At 35.2% G+C, this 20,676-nt stretch overlaps 1 protein-coding gene across 2 annotated transcripts in view; it reads right to left on the bottom strand.

The window, feature by feature from the left end:
- KIAA0825 overlaps window positions 1–20,676 on the bottom strand; it is a 405,751-nt gene that overhangs the window by 328,004 nt on the left and 57,071 nt on the right. Inside the window, exons 4-5 of one of the 2 annotated variants that reach the window (XM_082836448.1) lie at window positions 4,777–4,945; window positions 1,072–1,741 (exon numbers count right to left, since the gene is read on the bottom strand). In XM_082836448.1, coding sequence (XP_082692574.1) covers window positions 1,072–1,741; window positions 4,777–4,945 — 839 coding nt within the window. Of the gene's footprint in view, window positions 1–688; window positions 1,742–4,776; window positions 4,946–20,676 lie in introns of those variants that run through there. The other variant, XM_082836447.1, reaches the window with a different exon arrangement.

Here is a 20,676-nt window from a genome sequence, read left to right as displayed (position 1 = left end):
TGAAGAGTGGCCCCTGCTTGCCACAACTAGAGAAAGCCCTCGCACAGAAACGAAGATGCAACACAGCAAAAATAAATTAATTAATTAATAAACTCCTACCCCCAACATCTTCAAAAAAAAAAAAAAACTGGAAGTCTTATTGGTAATACTTCTGACTTACATTTCCAATATCTTTAATAATTTAAATAACAGGAAAGAACACACTTCTATTACTATACTTAGAGAAAAAGAAATGCATACGAGAAATGTGTAGTGGAGAATTTCACAACATTTATTTTCTGATTTATTTTCAAATTTGTAATTAAGTTTAACCAAATAGAAAAGTTAGAAAATTAAAGATATCAATACTGGAGAGGGTGTGGAGAAAAGAGAACCCTCTTGCACTGTTGGTGGGAATGTAGATTGATACAGCCACCATGGAGAACAGTATGGAGTTTCCTTAAAAAAATTAAAAATAGAATGACCATATGACTGAGCAATCCCACTACTGGGCATATACCCTGAGAAAACCATAATTCAAAAAGACACATGCACCCCAATGTCCATTGCAGCACTATTTACAATAGCCAGGTCACGGAAGCAACCTAAATGCCCATCGACAGACAAATGGATAAAGAAGATGTGGTACATATATACAATGGAATATTACTCAGCCATAAAAAGGAACAAAATTGGGTCATTTGTAGAGATGTGGATGGATCTAGAGACTGTCATACAGAGTGAAGTAAGTCAGAAAGAGAAAAACAAATATCGTATATTAACACATATATGTGGAACCTAGAAAAATGGTACAGATGAACCGGTTTGCAGGGCAGAAACTGAGACACAGATGTAGAGAACAAACGTATGGACACCAAGGGGGGAAAGTGGTGGGGGGTGGTGGTGGTGGTGGTGGGATGAATTGGTCTAGGATTGACATGTATACACTAATATGTATAAAACAGATAACTAATAAGAAACTGCTGCATAAAAATAAACAAATAAAATTCAAAAATTCAAAAAAAAAGAAAGAAAATTAAAGATATCAAAAGGTTTAAGTTAAGCCAAACAGAAATTTAAAAAATCACTAACCCAAAGCATGCACTGCTCCTCTATGCCTGCTGGAGCTCTTGCTTGTTTTAATCACACGGACAGCATTTTCTTTGAACTGCAGCTCACAAAAATTTTCAAGAAATTTTGCCATTTCTTCTGTAACTGTATCCAGGTAAGTTTCTTTAATGAATTTCACTGTTGAGGATGGAGCTAAAATTTCACGTAGTGTGTTAAAATCCTCTTTTATCATTGAGTATAACTTAAGCATTGTACCTTGGTATCCATCAGCCATTATGTCTAAATTTGCTTCTCTGCTGTAAGAAGGAAAACAGTTCTGCAGAAGTTTAGTCAACAGTTTATTCTGTATGTTTTGGTACTTGATTGTAACTTCTGATTCTGGATAAAGAAATAAGAGTTGTTGTATGCATTGTTTTTTCAACAATACTTTTTGCTGTGAATTGTTTATTTCATTGTGGGTTTGTAATTTGCTCACTAAGAAGCGTCGAAGATGTAGTCTTATATCATCCCATATAGACTTTATATCCATAGAGGAATGATCTTCAACAGAATGAAGAGAAGTACTAGAGAGGAAATGGAAAGATGTTCCACTTAGAATGGATGGGAAGGAAACACTGCTGTGGCAGGAGAGGTCCCAAAGTAAATCCAATACCATTTCTTCTTGATTTTGTTCATTCTTCAACAAATTTTGCTAATAAAAGTAAATTATAATGTTAGAAATGTGATTAACTATAAGAGTAGCAAGAAAAAATGATTTCTACAATCATACAGAATTTCATAATAATTCATTTCAATTTAGAATCAATACTATGATGTTTTCAAAAAAAACCTTATTTTTGCATTTGAAAGTTAATCTATTCAGACATTTTAGAATATTATCTTTATGGTCTGTTAAATTTTGTAAAGCCCAGGTGATGAACTAATTTTTCAATTAGATTTCTCAACACATAGTTTTTAGCCCTCGTTGTTATCCATTCCTGATATAACCTGAGCTGTATGGAAGCTTTAGCTTAAAAATTCTAAATAAAAATCTACAGTAAAATATCGACTGAAATGTACTCCTAAGACAAAATAAATTTAAGATCATGCCCCTAATTAATACCTAGTAGATAATTTTCATGCCTGAATGAGTATACTTATTATTATAAATTCCCAAATGAACATAGAGAACAGAGACCTTTAAACATAGTATGTGCCTAGGGGTTACTAATAGCTGCCATCCTGAGAAATAAAAGTTAATACATTTAAAGGCTTTAACTTTCATTTAAATTCCTTTTTGAGAGTCATGTTAAGAAAGATTTTACTTTGGAAAGTAATCTGAGAATATTTCAGTTCTCTCCAAAGAAATAACTAACTCAAAATGGGAAAAATTACTCTCAGAATTGTTCCTCAAAACATAAGAAAAATTTTTGTATATTTTCTGTGTCAACTGACAGAAACAATAGTAGATGTAATTAGGCATAGAAAAAAGACAAAAATTTACTTTGTTTTTGGACTTTGAATTACATGCACAAATTCTCCTTACATGCTGACTCTCCTAATTATGTCTATTTCAGGTAGTACTGAAATTAGCTTATATCCTCTAAGTAGCAACAAGCTGATTATTTAAAAAAAAAACCTAAGAATGGAAGCAAGGTTCAAGCAGTATAAAATCAAGCCAGCTTGGAAATTACCTATTGACAAAGGTATTATGTGTGACTCAGAAAAATGAACAACTCCTAGACAAATTCCAGGGCTCTCTCTCAGTCATTCTAAGCATTGTGATCTCTAATTTAGCGTTCTGTCTGTAATAAATAATAATGCCTAATATTTATGTAGTAGTTTATTATATAAAAAGCACTTTTTGATACAGTCTCTGACTTCTTCATAATGAAAACTCTGTGACATAGATACTTAAAACCTCAATTTACAGATAAGGACACTAAAGTGCAGAGTGTTTAAGTTACTTGCCAAATGTCACACACAATAAAGCACAGAACCAAGAATGGATGCCTGGTTTCATTCTCCTCATCCATGTTCTTTCTACTACACTCTAGAGAACCAAAAAGTGAACTGACTTTTCTGAAGCTCTCCTTCCTCTCTTCCTTTTTATTTAGTTCTTTTGATACTTCTGGAAAATAAATGTTCTTAGATAGAGTCCAGAACTCCAGCATTATGGTAAATTCTATAGAGCAAACTGGTCATATTAGTGCCTCAGACTTGGGTTTCTTTATATCAGTCAATAACTGTAAATATTTGATCAAGCAAACATTTAAAGAATGATAGATTTAAAACATGTGGACATGTATTAAGTATGACTGCTTAAATTTTGAAAATGACTTCATACAACTGCCATAATGAGAAGCTCTGTTTCTTATTTAGTTAGATAATTAATAAATAAAAATTTTCTATGGAAAAAAAATAGATGTATGAAAAAAATTCTGTCAAGATTGACACTTTCAGCATGTAAAAACTTGACAAGGTCGTTTTAATCTGGATCTGTTTTAATAATGTGGTTCTTTTCTCAAAATAACATGATCAATTATGTTAAAACACCTAGGTCTGGAAGAGGCCTATCAGTCTAATGAATTTGAGTAAGACTAAGGCGGCCTTTGCCCTGCAGTGAATAGAGAATGACTTATGTGTGACAGATTAAAAGATAATTAAAAGCTTTTGCTTTTAATTAAATGAGAAAGCATTATTATATCAATATTAATGAAATTCATTACACACGGCTCTTAATAGAAATTAAAGGAATAACTATATCCATATTTATTCTTCAAGGCTCCACCTTCAAGAGATAATGGGTGAGAGGATTTTCTTAAAAGAATAAGCCTTCAGGGCACATAATCTTCCTTTCTCTTTCTTTTATTACTTTCTAAACATTTAAGAGACATCTGCAATAATAACAATAGCCAAAAATTATTTTCATCTGATTCTGTCATCCTAAGCCATCTACAACCTTAAGATATTTTCCACATCTGCCTTAGTCAATGTTTGATGCTTACACAAAAACAGTGCCTTTCTTCCCTAAATTAAATTAAAACCGTAGCTACAGAAATCCTGTTTTCTAACAATTGTGCTGTTTCTCTAGTTCTTGGAAGCTAGCTACCCTTGTAGATACAGGTGTAATAAAATAAGTATTTCTTATTGAAGGCTACAAAAACCTCTCTAACATAGAGAGTGGTCAGTATCCAAGAATGACCAATGTAATAATTCTCCATCAATTAACAGTGTCCTATAAATTGCTGCCTTGATTGAAAAGAACTGGATATGCCTGCAGGTTGGGGATGAAGGGAATAATGGACAAGGCTACTTAATAGATACAACTGATGATGATCTTATTGTGCTTAGTAATGAGCACAAGAAAATGAGTAGTTGTGAAGGGACACAAAATGTAATAGATACCAACTTTTCTGATAGATAATCGTGGTACATTTCAGTACATTTTGTGATGTTGATATGGTATACATCACACCACAAATCCCTCAGGAATTATAATGTTTAATGTCCATTTATGTAAAACCTCATTTTATTATAAAAATCATAGTGAAAAATAAAAACACATAGCTCACTGGATTCCACTGAGGATATAGAAACAAAACACAAATCCTAACCCCTAGATATGGCGGGCTAATATGGTCAATGGAATAAATATTTACATACAGAAATTGAATGAAATGCATTCCATGTTCACCCACCCCACTCCACTGTTAAAACAAAGATTCTATTTTTTTTTTTTTTTACCAGTGCTTTGAGAAATTTTATCATATCTCCATGGGGAATGGATGGTGACTTGGATGAATTATAATTATAATTATTTAGCCATTCAAAACAGTCAGTTGTTGTTCGTAGCTGCACATCTGGACACTGTTTGTTTACTTCAGACTGTATTTCTTTAATGCAGTGTTCTATGCTATAAAAAAGAAAAGAAAAAATTATTTTGGTAGGAAGTAGGTAATGGCTCTGTCTCATAATATCACAGATCCTGAAATGTTTATATGCAGTACCCGGTGGCATACAATTTACAAAATTATAAAACATTCATATATGAAAATAGTAACAAAAAACTATATTTTCATTCATAATTGAAAACTGAAAGGTCAAATTTTCTGGCCGTTTCATTTCAAACGCAATAGAGGAAACATATCTAGCTACTCAAAGATGAATTAAAAATTCCTTTGTGTTAAATGAAAAATCAAGTATAGATGCAATGAAATAATGCTCCTCTTGATAAGCAAGCAGTGGACGGAAGACAGAGATAAAATATTCTTGATGACCGAAATCAGAAACATGCACTATATACTAATACGTGAATGACTATATAAATTATGGAAAACCTCAATCCGTGCAATATTAAGAAATCACAAAAGTTACAAAGAACTTATAATTTTTAAAGTTGTAAAAGATACATGCTATATATACACTTTTACTACAGCTAAGTACCTTTTCCTGCCATCAAACTCTACTCCAAAAAAAAAAAAAACCCAAAACATGCTAAAGATTGCATGTTAAAAAAAAAGACTGGAAGGAAATGAAACAAAAGGTTAATAGCAATTATCCCTGGGTGATGAAATTTGGTGTTTTTTACTTTTCTTTATTTTCTAAATTTTTTGAAGGCATAAGATGAAACTCTTCATTTACAAATAAATAAACAGAGAAAACATGCCCAACTGCATCTTCCAATATATATATGTTTAAAAAATTCCGTTAAAAGTATCCTTAGCTCTGAAACTAAAAAGATGTACTATTTTATTTTAATTTTCATTTAAAAATCTGTGCATTAATTATCATAAATCTTTGTGGAGTAAACTGGTGACCTTAAGCATAATGTCATCTGTGGAGCCACATGGATATGACATATTACTACCACCTGATGGCAGCATATCTAAACTGCAAGAAAGCTTTATAAACAGGAAAATTATTTTGAAGCTGAATCCCTTCACCCCAAACTGACAAGTTATGCATTTGCCTCTTAATAGTATTAAGAAACATCTGTTACTAAAAAGGTTACTACTGTTTTGAAAATATCATTGCTATTAATTATTGATTCCATGTGATAGAAACACGGAGGCTTTGGAAACCAAGCTCTGATGATTAAAATTGATGTCATATGAAATTCTTTTCTTCGAAATTCGTATAAGGTATTGGTTCCATATAAAACATACACTGTAAAACTTTAAGGGAAATTTTTCAGGAGACTTCTGAGCATGAGCGAATTCAAACTAAATTACCTTGAAAAAAATACATTCTGAGAATCAAAGAGCCTTTTCATGAAAACAAAGAACTTGCAAGAAAAACAATACCTCCTTAGGCCACAGGCCACTCAGTTTCCTGATGAGACAGTCTTACTCAGGAATACCAGTTCTAAGTCTGACACAAGATTGGCATATATTTTCTTAATTTACGTAAGCACTTCTATGGACGGAGAAACATGATGCCCAAAGCACATACCTTGACTCTAGGGACTGGTTATCAAAGGTTTTTATTATAGCATCCTCCTGTGTCTCACTCAGTCAAACCTAATAGATTACAGCAATGTGAACTGGAAAGGCTCAGCCGTTAGTTTACCTAAATCTATTTCAATCAAGACTCAGCTTTTAGGCTAATCTCTAACATGTGAATCTGGGTAGAGGCCAATAACTACAACTTATAAATAGAGTAAAGCCTTCAGAGAGCTAGATATTTTAGTAATTTGTCCAAACACTGATAAAGGGATTGAGCAGTTGCATTTCAGAGGACCTCCCTCATTGATACAAACTAAGACAGTTGAGCTGGCTTTTAAATCATTTTGTCACAAGTTTTAAAATGACAGAATTCACCTGTACCTGATGCTGTTTTTATGTGGCTAAATATCTTGTCATTCTGTCATTCACCACTGTCTATACATCTTGCTTTAAAAGTCTGAAGTCTAGAGATTTATCGCCTGATTATTATTCAAAGTGAATACTTTCAAAATTTAAGATGAATATTAGTTTGGCAATTTATCTTCTTTAACTGAGGTCAAAATTAATTTAAAAATTAATTTTCAACATCGAAAAGGTAACATATTATTTTCATATATGTGTAGTAACATTGCTGATGGAGATGGTGATCTTGGGTGGGAGGAGGTCTATATATATCCTCAGACTTAAATGATGCAAGATCTTGATCTAGCTTTTCAGAAATAACATGATACTTCTCTTTATTCTGGTTTAAGTGTTTTCTGTTTTACTGTAAGTTGCTTCTAATTTTCTTTAGAAACAAGGTCAGTCGTAAAAATATAACCAAGGTAATTCGGCAAATAGAAATCCAGTTAGCACATTCATTAACCAAAAATGTCAAAAGTCTAATGTAGATGTAGAATCTCTGCCCTAAACAGTTTAAATTCCCAAATTTACACCATTAGTTGGCTTAGCAAGGACTTTCTAAAAGCATATTCTTAAGTTTATTTGTAATATTAAAACCACTGAAAATACCCTAAATTTCCATCAATAGGAGAATAGTTATATTCATTCAGTGAAATAGTCATGAAAATAAACTAGAAATACAATTATCAACATAAATGAATCTAACAAATGTAATGTTGAGAGGGAAAAAGGTATAAATGAATACAAACCATTCAGTAGTTTGAAAACATGCCATATGATCCTACATGTTGTTCAGGATTATAAAACTATGTAGTAAAAGTGTAAATAACCGTGCTGGAAAAAGGAGTACAATCTATAAAAATGCTGAATCACTGTGATGTACACCTGAAACTAATACAGTATTTTATTTTATTTTAATTTTTGAATTTTAATTTTTTTTTTATACTGCAGGTTCTTATTAGTCATCAATTTTATACACATCAGTGTATACATGTCAATCCCAATAGCCCAATTCAGCACACCACCATCCCCACCCCTACCGTGGCTTTCCTCCCCTGGTGTCCATACGTCTGTTCTCTACATCTGTGTCTCACCTTGCGCCCTGCAAACCCATTCATCTGTACCATTCTTCTAGGTTCCACATACATGCGTTAATATATGATATTTGTTTTTCTCTTTCTGACTTACTTCACTCTGTGAAGTAAGAGTCTCTAGATCCATCCATGTCTCAATAAATGACTCAATTTTGTTCCTTTTTATGGCTGAGTAATATTCCATTGTTTATATGTACCACAACTTCTTTATCCATTCGTCTGTCAATGGACATTTAGGTTGCTTCCATGACCTGGCTATTGTAAATAGTGCTGCAATGAACATTGGGGTGCATGTGTCTTTTTGAATTATGGTTTTCTCAGGGTATATGCCCAGTAATGGGATTGCTGGATCATATGGTAATTCTATTTTTAGTTTTTTAAGCGACCTCCATACTGATCTGCATAGTGGCTGTATCAATTTACATTCCCACCAACAGTACAAGAGGGTTCCCTTTTCTCCACATCCTCTACAGCATTTGTTATTTGTAGATTTTCTGATGATGCCCATTCTAACTGGTGTGAGGTGATACCTCATTGTAGTTTTGATTTGCATTTCTCTAATAGTTAGTGATGTTGAGCAGCTTTTCATGTGCTTCTTGGCCATCTGTATGTCTTCTTAGGAGAAATGTCTATTTAGGTCTTCTGCCTATTTTTGGATTGGATTGTTTGTTTAATATTCAGCTGCATGAGCTCTTTATATATTTTGGAGATTAATCCTTTGTCCGTTGATTCATTTGCAAATATTTTCTCCCATTCTCAGGGTTGTCTTTTCATCTTATTTATGGTTTCCTTTTCTGTGCAAAAGCTTTGAAGTTTCATTAGGCCCCATTTGTTTACTTTTGTTTTTATTTCCATTACTCTAGGAGGTGGATCAAAAAAGATCTTACTGTGATTTATGTCAAAGAGTGTTCCTCCTATGCTTTCCACTAAGAGTTTTACAGTGTCCGGTCTTACATTTAGGTCTTTACTCCATCTTGAGTTTATTTCTGTGTATGGTGTTAGGGAGTGTTCTGATTTCATTCTTTTACATGTAGCTGTCCAGTTTTCCCAGCACCACTCATTGAAGACACTGTCTTTTCTCCATTGTATATCTTTGCCTCCTTTGTCATAGATTAGTTGACCATAGGTGCGTGGTTTATCACTGGGCTTTCTATCTTGTTCCATTGATCTATGTTTCTGTTTTTGTGCCAGTACCATATTGTCTTGATTACTGTAGCTTTGGAGTATAGTCTGAAGTCAGGGAGTCTGATTCCTCCAGCTCCTTTTTCCCTCAAGACTGCTTTGGCTATTTGGGGTCTTCTGTGTCTCCATACAAATTTTAAGATTTTTTGTTCTAGTTCCGTAAAAAATACCATTGGTAATTTGATAGGGATTGCATTGAATCTGTAGATTGCTTTGGAAAGCATAGTCATTTTCACAATATTGATTCTTCCAATCCAAGAACATGGTATACCTTTTCATCTGTTGGTATCATCTTTAATTTCTTTCATCAGTGTCTTATAGTTTTCTGCATACAGGTCTTTTGTCTCCCTAGGTAGGTTTATTCCTAGGTATTTTATTCTTTTTCTTGCAATGGTAAATGGGAGTGTTTCCTTAATTTCTCTTTCAGATTTTTCATCATTAGTATATAGGAATGCAAGAGATTTCTGTGTATTAATTTTGTATCCTGCAACTTTACCAAATTCATTGATTAGCTCTAGTCATTTTCTGGTGGCATTTTTAGGATTCTCTATGTATAGTATCATGTCATCTGCAAACAGTGACAGCTTTACTTCTGCTTTTCAAATTTGGATTCCTTTTATTTCTTTTTCTTCTCTGATAGCCGTGGGTAGGACTTCCAAAACTATGTTGAATAACAGTGGTGAGAGTGGACATCCTTGTCTTGTTCCTGATCTTAGAGGAAATGCTTTCAGTTTTTCACCATGAGAAGGATGTTTGCTGTGGGTTTGTTGTATATAGCCTTTATTATGTTGAGGTAGGTTCCCTCTATGCCCACTTTCTGGAGAGTTTTTATTATAAATGGGTGTTTAATTTTGTCAAAAGCTTTTTCTGCATCTATTAAGATGATCATATGGTTTTTATTCTTCAATTTGTTAATATGGTGTATCACATTGATTGATTTGCATGTACTGAAGAATCCTTCATCCCTGGGATAAATCCCACTTGATCATGGTGTATGATCCTTTTAATGTGCTGTTGGATTCTGTTTGCTAGTATTTTGTTGAGGATTTTTGCATCTATATTCATCAGTGATACTGGTCTGTAACTTTCTTTTTTTGTAGTACCTTTGTCTGGTTTGGGTATCAGGGTGATGGTGGCCTCATAGAATGAGTTTGGGAGTGTTCCTTCCTCTGCAATTTTTTGGAAGAGTTTGAGAAGGATGGGTGTTACCTCTTCTCTAAATGTTTGATAGAATTCATGTGTGAAGCCATCTGGTCCTGGACTTTTGTTTGTTGGAAGATTTTTAATCACAGTTTCAATTTCATTACTTGTGATTGGTCTGTTCATATTTTCTATTTCTTACTGGTTCAGTCTTGGAAAGTTATACCTTTCTAAGAATTTATCCATTTCTTCCAGGTTGTCCATTTTATTGGCATAGAATTGCTTGTAGTAGTCTCTTAGGATGCTTTGTACTTCTGTGGTGTCTGTTGTAACTTCTCCTTTTTCATTTCTAATTTTATTGATTTGAGTCCTCTCCCTCTTTTTTTTTTTTTTCCCTGTGGTACGCGGGCCTCTCACTGTTGTGGCCTCTCCCGTTGAGGAGCATAGGCTCCGGACGCACAGGCTCAGCGACCATGGCTCAGGGGCCTAGGCGCTCCACAGCATGTGGGATCTTCCCAGACTGGGGCACAAACCTGTGTCCCCTGCATCGGCAGGCGGACTCTCAACTGCTGAGCCACCAGGGAAGCCCCCCCCTCTCTTTTTCTTGATGAGTCTGGCTAATGGTTTATCAATTCTGTTTACCTTCTCAAAGAACCAGTTTTTAGTTTTATTGATCTTTGCTATTGTTTTCTTTGTTTCTATTTCATTTATTTCTGCTCTGATCTTTATGATTTCTTTCCTTCTGCTAACTTTCGGTATTGTTTGTTCTTCTTTCTCTATTTCCTTTAGGTGTAAGGTTAGATTGTTTACTTGAGATTTTTCTTGTTTCTTGACATAGGCTTGTATAGCTATAAGATTCCCTCTTAGAACCGCTTTTGCTGTATCCCATAGGTTTTGGATCGTCGTGTTTTCATTGACATTTATCTCTAGGTATTTTTTGATTTCCTCTTCGATTTCTTCAGTGATCTCTTGGTTATTTAGTAACGTATTGTTTAGCCTCCATGTGTTTGTGTTTTTTACGTTCTTTTTCCTGTAATTCATCTCTAATCTCATAGTGTTGTGGTCAGAAAAGATACTTGATACGCTTTCAATTTTCTTAAATTTACCGAGGCTTGATTTGTGACCCAAGATGTGATCTATTCTGGAGAATGTTCCATGTGCACTTGAGAAGAAAGTGTAACCTGCTTTTTTTGGATGGAATGTCCTATAAATATCAATTAAATCTATCTGGTCTATTGTGTCATTTAAAGCTTGTGTTTCCTTATTTATTTTCATTTTGGATGATCTGTCCATTGGTGTAAAAGTCCCCCACTATTATTGTGTTACTGTGGATTTCCTCTTTTATAGCTGTTAGCAGTTGCCTTATGTATTGAAGTGCTCCTATGTTGGGTCCATATATATCTGCAATTGTTCTATCTTCTTGGATTGATCCCTTGATCATTATGCAGTGTCCTTCCGTGTCTTTTCTAACATTCTTTATTTTAAAGTCTATTTTATCTGATATGAGAATTGCTACTCCAGCTTTATTTTGATTTCCATTTGCATGGAATATCTTTTTCCACCCCCTCACTTTCAGTCTGTATGTGTCCCTAGGTCTGAAGTAGGTCTCTTGTAGACAGCATATATATGGGTCTTGTTTTTGTATCCATTCAGCGAGTCTGTGTCTTTTGCTTGGAGCATTTAATCCATTCACATTTAAGTTAATTATCGATATGTATGTTACTATTACCATTTTCTGAATTGTTTTGGGTTTGTTTTTGTAGGTCCTTTTCTTCTCTTGTGTTTCCCACTTAGAGAAGTTCCTTTAGCATTTGTTGTAGAGCTGGTTTGGTGGTACTGAATTCTCTTAGCTTTTGCTTGTCTGTAAAGCTTGTGATTTCTCCATCGAACCTGAATGAGATCCTTGCTGGGTAGAGTAATCTTGGTTGTAGGTTCTTCCCTTTCATCACTTTAAGTATGTCGTGCCACTCCCTTGTGGCTTGTAGAGTTTCTGCTGAGAAATCAGCTGTTAACCTTATGGGAGTTCCCTTGTATGTTATTTGTCATTTTTCCCTTGCTGCTTACAATAATTTTTCTTTGTCTTTAATTTTTGCCAGTTTGATTACTGTGTGTCTTGGCGTGTTTCTCCCTGGGTTTATCCTGTATGGGACTCGTTGTGCTTCCTGGACTTGGGTGGCTATTTCCTTTCCCATGTTAGGGAAGTTTTCAACTATAATCTCTTCAAATATTTTCTCTGGTCCTTTCTCTCTCTCTTCTCCTTCTGGGACCCCTATAACGCGAATGTTGTTGCATTTAATGTTGTCCCAGAGGTCTCTTAGGCTGTCTTCATTTCTTTTCATTCTTTTTTCTTTATTCTGCTCTGTAGCAGTGAATTTCACCATTCTGTCCTCCAGGTCACTTATCTGTTCTTCTGCCTCGCCTTTGTTATTCTGCTATTGATTCCTTCTAGTGTATTTTTCATTTCAGTTATTGTACTGTTCATCCCTGTTTGTTTGTTAATTATTCTACGTCTTTGTTAAACATTTCTTGCATCTTCTCGATCTTTGCCTCCATTCTTTTTCCCAGGAACTGGATCATGTTCACTATCATTATTCTGAATTCTTTTTCTGGAAGGTTGCCTATCTCCACTTCATTTAGTTGTTTTTCTGGGGTTTTATCTTGTTCCTTCATCTGGTACATAGCCCTCTGCCTTTTCATCTTGTCTATCTTTTTGTGAATGTGGTTTTTGTTCCACAGGCTGCAGGATTGTAGTTCTTCTTGCTTCTGCTGTCTGCCCTCTGGTGGATGAGGCTATCTAAGAGGCTTGTGTAAGTTTCCTGATGGGAGGGACTGGTGGTGGGTAGAGCTGACTGTTGCTCTGGTGGGCAGAGCTCAGTAAAACTTTAAGCTGCTTGACTGTTAATGGATGGGGCTGGGTTCCCTCCCTGTTGGTTGTTTGGCCTGAGGCAACCCAACACTGGAGCCTACCTGGGCTCCTTGGTTGGCTAATGACAGACTCTGGGAGGGTTCACACCAAGGAGTACTTCCCAGAACTTCTGCTGCCAGTGTCCTTGTCCCCATGGTGAGCCACAGCCACCCCCCGCCTCTGCAGGAGACCCTCCAACGCTAGCAGGTAGGTCTGGTTAAGTCTCCCCTGGGGTCACTGCTCCTTCCCCTGGGTCCCGATGCACACACTACTTTGTGTGTGCCCTCCAAGAGTGGAGTCTCTGTTTTCCCCAGTCCTGTCCAAGTCCTGCAATCAAATCCCACTAGGCTCCAAAGTCTGATGCTCTAGGAATTCATCGTCCTGTTGCTGGACCCCCAGGTTGGGAAGCCTGACGTGGGGCTCAGAACCTTCACTCCAGTGGGTGGACTTCTGTGGTATAAGTGTTCTCCAGTCTGTTAGTCACCCACCCAGCAGTTATGGGATTTGATTTTACTGTGATTGCGCCCCTCCTACCGTCTCATTGTCGTTTCTCCTTTGTCTTTGGATGTGGGGTATCTTTTTTGGAGAGTTCCAGTGTCTTCCTGTCAATGATTGTCCAGCAGCTGGTTGTGATTCTGGTGTTGTCACAAGAGGGAGCGAGAGCACGTCCTTCTACTCTGCCATCTTTGTTCCTCTACTCTAATACAGTATTTTAAATCAACTATACTTTAATAATAAATATGTACTTTCATACATACATTTGAAAAAAAAAAAAAAAGAAATGTGCTGGAATGAGCAACATCACCAAATGCAGGGTGGGGTGGAAGTGGGATGAGACTGGGGAGATGCACATAGTGAGTTTCAGCACTAGTGGTAATGTTTTATTCCTTATACTGGATGGTGGGCACATGAATGTTTACCATAGTACTCTTTATGCCTTTTCATATGTCTCAACACTTCTTAATAAATTTGGACCCCAACGTGCTTTAATTATAATGACTGAATTATCCAAGTTAATGGTGTGTGCAAGTGGATGCATTACCAAGAGGCTGTGTGTAAATCAATTTATAAACCATTTTTAAGATGCAACATGCAGTATGCTTTTTAAAAGGATATCTGTGGTAATTTTCTCATTCAACATTCAATCCTAGGTTCTTTGAGTGTGCAAATTACTTATTGAATGAAGGCATATTTGATAAACATTAACTGAATACTGAATATGTAGTAGGCACTGTGATATATACTAAGGGCCTAAACATGAATAAGACATGGTCCCATCCCTAAAGGAATTCTTTCTAGTGAGAGAGATAAGCCTGTAAATGGATAACTACATTACAGTAAGACTTGATAAGAGGTGTGTGTATGATGTGCTAAGTGAGTACAATAGACTACAACAGGAGGGAGCCATTCAGTGTGCCTCTGGGAGGTGTAGAAAAGGCTTCTCCCTGTAGAAAAGGAGATTATATGCAAGGATATTGATGCTTTAAGAAAACTAATGAAATCATTGTGCTTAGAAGTCCCTGATCCCTGACCCCTGATAATTCACTGCTGATCATCTGATCTCACTGCCATGTCACTTTAAAATGATCAATATATTTATCTGGATGATAAAAAATATGAATTTATTATTTTGGTCACAACTAAATTTATGCATATATGTATGTGTGTATATATATATGCACTAGCTTACTCCAAAAGGACAGAGATGTCCTATAACTAAACAGACAGCACTAATCAACAACAGCACAAGAGATGATTAATATTGGGCTGGTGTAGTTGAGGACAGCAAGAGGAACTGAGAAAAAGAGAATAATTATGACATAAAATCTTGGCACTTAAGCTGACTGTAAAAACTCTTTCAAGATTGAAAACACATAGTCTTTATTATTCCATCACAGAAAAGTTCAAAGAGAAAAAAATGTATGTTCTACCGGTAAAAATTATTAGAACTTCTTTGATGTAAAGGTTGTAGAGAACATATAGGTTTGCTTTCATAGGTTAGACTTTTTATTCTTATTTTTTTAGATCAAGGTAGAGGTGTCAAAAATGGCAGAGATTAAAGACTATTTCTACAGTGTGGGAAATGTAAACATTAAAACAATTTTTTTAAGATTTTACACTTTTGGTGCTCTTGTTTATACTTTTCACCAACATAAATTCAGTCTAAGGAAAAGGCTTTTTCAATTCTATCATATGTTTAAAAACACCAAGAAATAGTTGTGAGGTAAATAAGAGTTCTTTTGTTTTTAGATAAGTCTAGCTCATCTAAAGAGATTATTAAAATTCCTTGGAATTAACAGTAATTATTAGGGAAGAGGGCTGATGTATAAAAACTAGTATGTAATTAAAACGTAAGTCAGCCATGAAATAAAAACTTATTTTCCTGAGACAAAGATATTTCTCGATAATATTTTTTAAAAGGCTGAGAAAAGGGTTTATAAAACAACTACTTTAATGAAAGTGTAGTAAGAAATTAGATATTTTTGCTGAACTATTTTCGATTTCAGAGATGTTTTGGTTATTTCAAAAAGTTTTAACTACACTTTCAGGAAAAAAACATCGTTGTCCCCAAACCCTGTTAACAACACTCTCATTAAGTCTTTCTCAAATGAATCTTCCCCTTTCCATTCCTACTGTGAAAGACAGGGCTCAGGATCTTATCATCTCTCATGTGGACTACAGACATAGCTTCCCAAGATTCCCATCTATTGTCAACCTTCCTTTTGTTCGGAGTTATTCTCTGAGGAAGACAGTATGAAAGGAAACCTTAGAGTTAGGACCCTCCATTATTTGTTGCTTTACATCACCAATCCTTACCACAAAAGTTTACAGAGGCTCTATAATGGTCCAGATTGCTTCAGGAAAGTTCAGACCCTGTGTAGGGCTGTGCCAATCTAAAAAGTCTGAAGCGCTCCCCAAAGGGTCAACCAATTGTGAAATACTCCCCAACTTCCAGTCAATGACGGTTAGTCCTGGCAGTACTGTAGTGAGCCTGGCATCATATCCCAAGGCACGGTTTTCATTCTTAAATTTACATCTGACTTCGGATCCCTTTCCCTAGACTCTAGTGATGATGGGAGCTCCATGGAAGTGGCACAGGGCTGTGTCAACAACATAAAGAACATTTCCCGGAAATGTTCTATAGGGGTATTAGGACATGGCAGTTTAATACCCATGACAAGCAAGGGTAAGTTAACGTGCTTTCTTTTTTATCTATGGAGGCTTGCCTAGCTTCCGTATTCAGCACAGTTACTAAAGTCAGAATGTGGCTTATCCCAATGAAACCACACAAGTTGAAATCAGGAGAAATGCAGGGAATCTGCACCAGCATTTACTCTGTGATGATTTCCTTGATTCTCTTCCTGAGAAAGAGATTAAAAAAAAAAAAAAAAAAAAAAAAGAAGAGAGAGGGAGAACATACGTAATAATGAAAATCAAAAAAAAGAATAATAATAATGAAAATCAGAAGAGATCTGGGAACACATCTGATTTACATCTTTATCTCCATTGTCCCAATAAATTCAATCACTAAGCCAGACAACAGAGTTGACTGCAAGTTACAAATTGAGGGTTTTAATAGTACACGTGGTCACATTGTGAGGAGGCAGGACATACAGCATACAGTTTCATATACTGCCAATAGGAGAGAAGACAGCTGCAGCACTTCTGTGGAACAATTTTATAACAGCTAATTGTACAACTTCTAAGAAACCGTCACATAAACTTTCCTAAGGAAGGAAGGACACACATATGCATGTGTGTGTGCAGTAATAGCAGAAAGACTGCAAATAACGTAAATGCTCATCAAGAGGGAATTGTCTTGTTCTATGGAGAGATTTTAAAAATACATTAAGTTAAAAAAATCTAATTGCAGCATATACACAAATTCCCATTTGTGTAAAAAAGGGAATATATTCTTGGGTACACACATCTATATGTAGAGAACATTTCTGGATAGTTATACAGTAATTCACTAATATAGGGTACCTCTGAAGACCAAGACTAGGAGAGTCAGAAGAGTAAGAAAACTTTTCCTCATCTCTGCCCTTCCATACTCAACTTTTCCTTATATCTGCCTTTCTCTACTGTCTGAAATTTTTCCTGAGTATGTATTATGTTTATAATGTAAAATACTTAATGGAAAAGAAAACTATCACATTCTACTCATCTAACTTCACACTAGCTGAAGCTAAAGCAAACACAATAGATGTCTAACAAACACATTTATTGATCATCCTCTAGCCTACTTTCTGCCAGGGCTGTTTTAGGTAATGAGAATATAATGAAGAACAGCTGGTCTTTAAAGCAGAAATAAAGTAAATAAGAATACCATTTTGCAGGCCCCCAACTCAGCTCCATCCCAAGTTCCATAAAAAGGTATTCTTAGTCATGATTCTAGAATAAAGACTGTGATTAGCAAATGCTGTGGTGTTAGTGAGCCTTTTAAGACAAGGTGTTGACTCTGTTAAATCCTTGACAAGACTCTTTTCCAGGGAAAGCTGTCAGGGTTGGGTTAGATCTCGAGGCATCAATGATCTATAGGAAAGATGAGCCAGCAGTCACATCTCCTTACCAGGGCTCAGTCCCCTTTTAGTGTTTCCTCCTCTGTTCTTGACCTCACAGCTGGGCTATCTTTACCTGGCACCTCTGGGTGGTATCTCAGGGGTTGGGGGCTTACTTCCCCCTGGACCATTAACTCTGACCCTCAATGGGGAGTAGTGGCCTGACTATTGCTGGCTCAATCTCCTCATGAGGTCTAGATTCTTAGTACAATATTATTCATACTTTTGTTATTAAAACAGTTTATAAATAGGAAGACACTTACTTCCCTTTCCTTATTTCCCATGAAAAGATAATGACAATAATATTCCTTAGGAATATCCCAAACAATAATTCTTTATTGTCTTATGCCTATTTGGCCAAAAGTAGATAAAGCTAACACACATAAAAATAAAAGTTATACTTTTAAAACCTGTCAAACACTTAAAATGTATGCATTACCTGAAAGAATCTCTTAACAATCATCTAGTGGACTACTGATCCCACATTTTATGCTACTTATCTCAGCGTCCTAAAGCATCTAATGAAAGCATCGAGGGCACACAATACAGGACTGTGGAGAAAGAAGTTGGAGCACCATACATTATTTGAATGGAGCTAATGGTGACAGAAAATGATGAGGAGGAAGTGGTCCAATATGCCACCTTGAAACAGAGAGCATGGTTAAATTTATAGAAACCATGTATCCAATATTCTGTCACAATAAAAAGTTCATGCCTTCCCTACCACCCGGACACCACCTCTCCTGGATCAAGACAAACAATATGATCCATGGTAGCACTTCTTGTTCTTTCTTTAGATTAAAAAAAAAAAAAAAAGTAGAAATCCTGCACAGTGCCAGCAAAACTTACATCCTGGGGTACACACAAAGATTGTCTATGATTAAGAAACAGATAGGCAAAAGAAACTCTTAATGATGCAATTATAGCTATCCAACTGACCATTAAGAGGAGAAAAATCATTCATGCCATATTGTAAGCCCAAGAGAACTTCTAGACCTCAATATTGTGTTAAACTAATAATAAGTTCCATTCAGCTCAAAAAAGATTTCAGTGCTACATGTGGTTTTTAGTTACTGAAGTGAGTCTGTGGATACAACATTCATAGTATTCCTCTTTGGCAGGTTATTTATCCTCCTGCTACCAATGTTGATATGTGTTAAAATTAAACGATTCACCATCACTGATTTCCACTGTCAGACCTAAGAGTCACCTAGCTCTGACTTGAATGGAAATGAGGATGTAAAAGTGAAAATGGTCTGAGAGAATGACAGCCTCTCTTGAAGGGCAGGTGAAGGTTCAGTGACCTCTGGGCACTCTAGTCCATTCTGGTGAATCACTGCTTTGGGAAGCAAAAGACCCTGTGGCTCATAAAATCTGATGATATTAAGAAGAGGGAAGGAATTCACACTTAGAATTCAGGGTCACTGCTAGAAATACAACTTTAAAAATTCAAGGGTAAGGAAAAATACCATATTTAAAAACGAATTACTAATTTTTTTTCTTTAAAAGTATTGGGAAAAGCCATATCATACAGATGTTCATTACTTATTCAATGTACACCATTGAGAGATAAATAGAACTGTTAGAATACAAAAATGCCAAGGGTAATTCAACTACTGCAATGTAAGTGTGGCATAACTGATTCGCCATGACATACAATTTTCTAAAAGCTATTCTGTTAGAAGGCAATAAATGAGTGCAGAAATGATTTACACTCTTCTGAAACATGGTTATTATTCAGTATTTTATTTTTAAAAATATATATACCCTATACTGTTATGTTTATTCTCTAGAGTATAATAAAAACATAATTGAATTTGATGAAAAATAGACTTGATTCTAAATGTTGCATACAGCACATACAGCTCTCCCTTATTTTATCCCCTGTGAAGATCAATGGTCACTTGAGGTGGTTTTGCTCTAGGTTTGTTTTAATATATGGGCAATAAAATATTTTTAATTTAAAAATTATATCCTTAATATTCCATGTCATATTTTCTTTTTAATACTAACATCTGAATTTTGACCTAAATAACAATTTATGAATGCAAAGTACAGTATTTTAATCATTGTTTTACTTCTCAATATGATTTCTTATTGACCAGGTAGGACAGGAAATTAACTGTAGATGGTTTAGCAAATAAAAATGAAGCAGTCTATAACAAAAGCATCAGAGCTCAGTGACTTGTTTCTTTGTATGTTTGTTTTATCTTTTTTTTTTTTTTTTTGGCCGTGCCCTGCGGCATGTGGGATCTTAGTTCCCCGACCAGGGATTGAACCCATCCCTCCTGCAGTGGAAGCACAGTCTTAACCACTGGACTGCCAGGGAAGTCCCTCAGTGACTTGTTTTGATGGCGCCTCAAGGCCATTATGAACAAAGAAGGTTACTTTTTAGAAAATATTTAAAATTTGTTTTAATATAACCACCTCTCTCTATATATGTATAACTGAATCACTTTGTTGTACATCTGAAACTAACACAACATTGTAAATCAACTATACTTCAATTAAAAAGAATTTTTTAGTATCAGTGAAAAAAATAACCATCTTTAGAATATAGATAAGTGACTTGTTAATCTATTCAAGCTAACACTCTTTTCATTTATAAGTTCCTTTGGGTTAGAAACTGTTTCATGAAATATATAAATATATAATATATATAAATTAAATAAATACATAATTACTCTGAAGATTAATATAGTGATTTTATATTTACATATACAATATAAATTATAATATACACTATAGTGTGGTTAAGTCTCATATATATGCTATATTTTAAAAAGACACACACACACGTAGACATATAAATTAAGGGCAGATACAAAGCAAAAATAAGAGGCTTAATTCTCCCTGTTGAAAATAAGGGAAAAGGTTTCCCTCGTTTCCTATTTCTTAAAGTATTTACCTTAGAA

The sequence above is a fragment of the Leucopleurus acutus genome (assembly GCF_964270905.1).
Source record: "Leucopleurus acutus genome assembly, chromosome: 3".
Lineage (NCBI taxonomy): Eukaryota > Metazoa > Chordata > Mammalia > Artiodactyla > Delphinidae > Leucopleurus > Leucopleurus acutus.
Note: the sequence above shows the minus strand (reverse complement) of the source record. Positions and strands in the feature narration are given on the sequence as shown.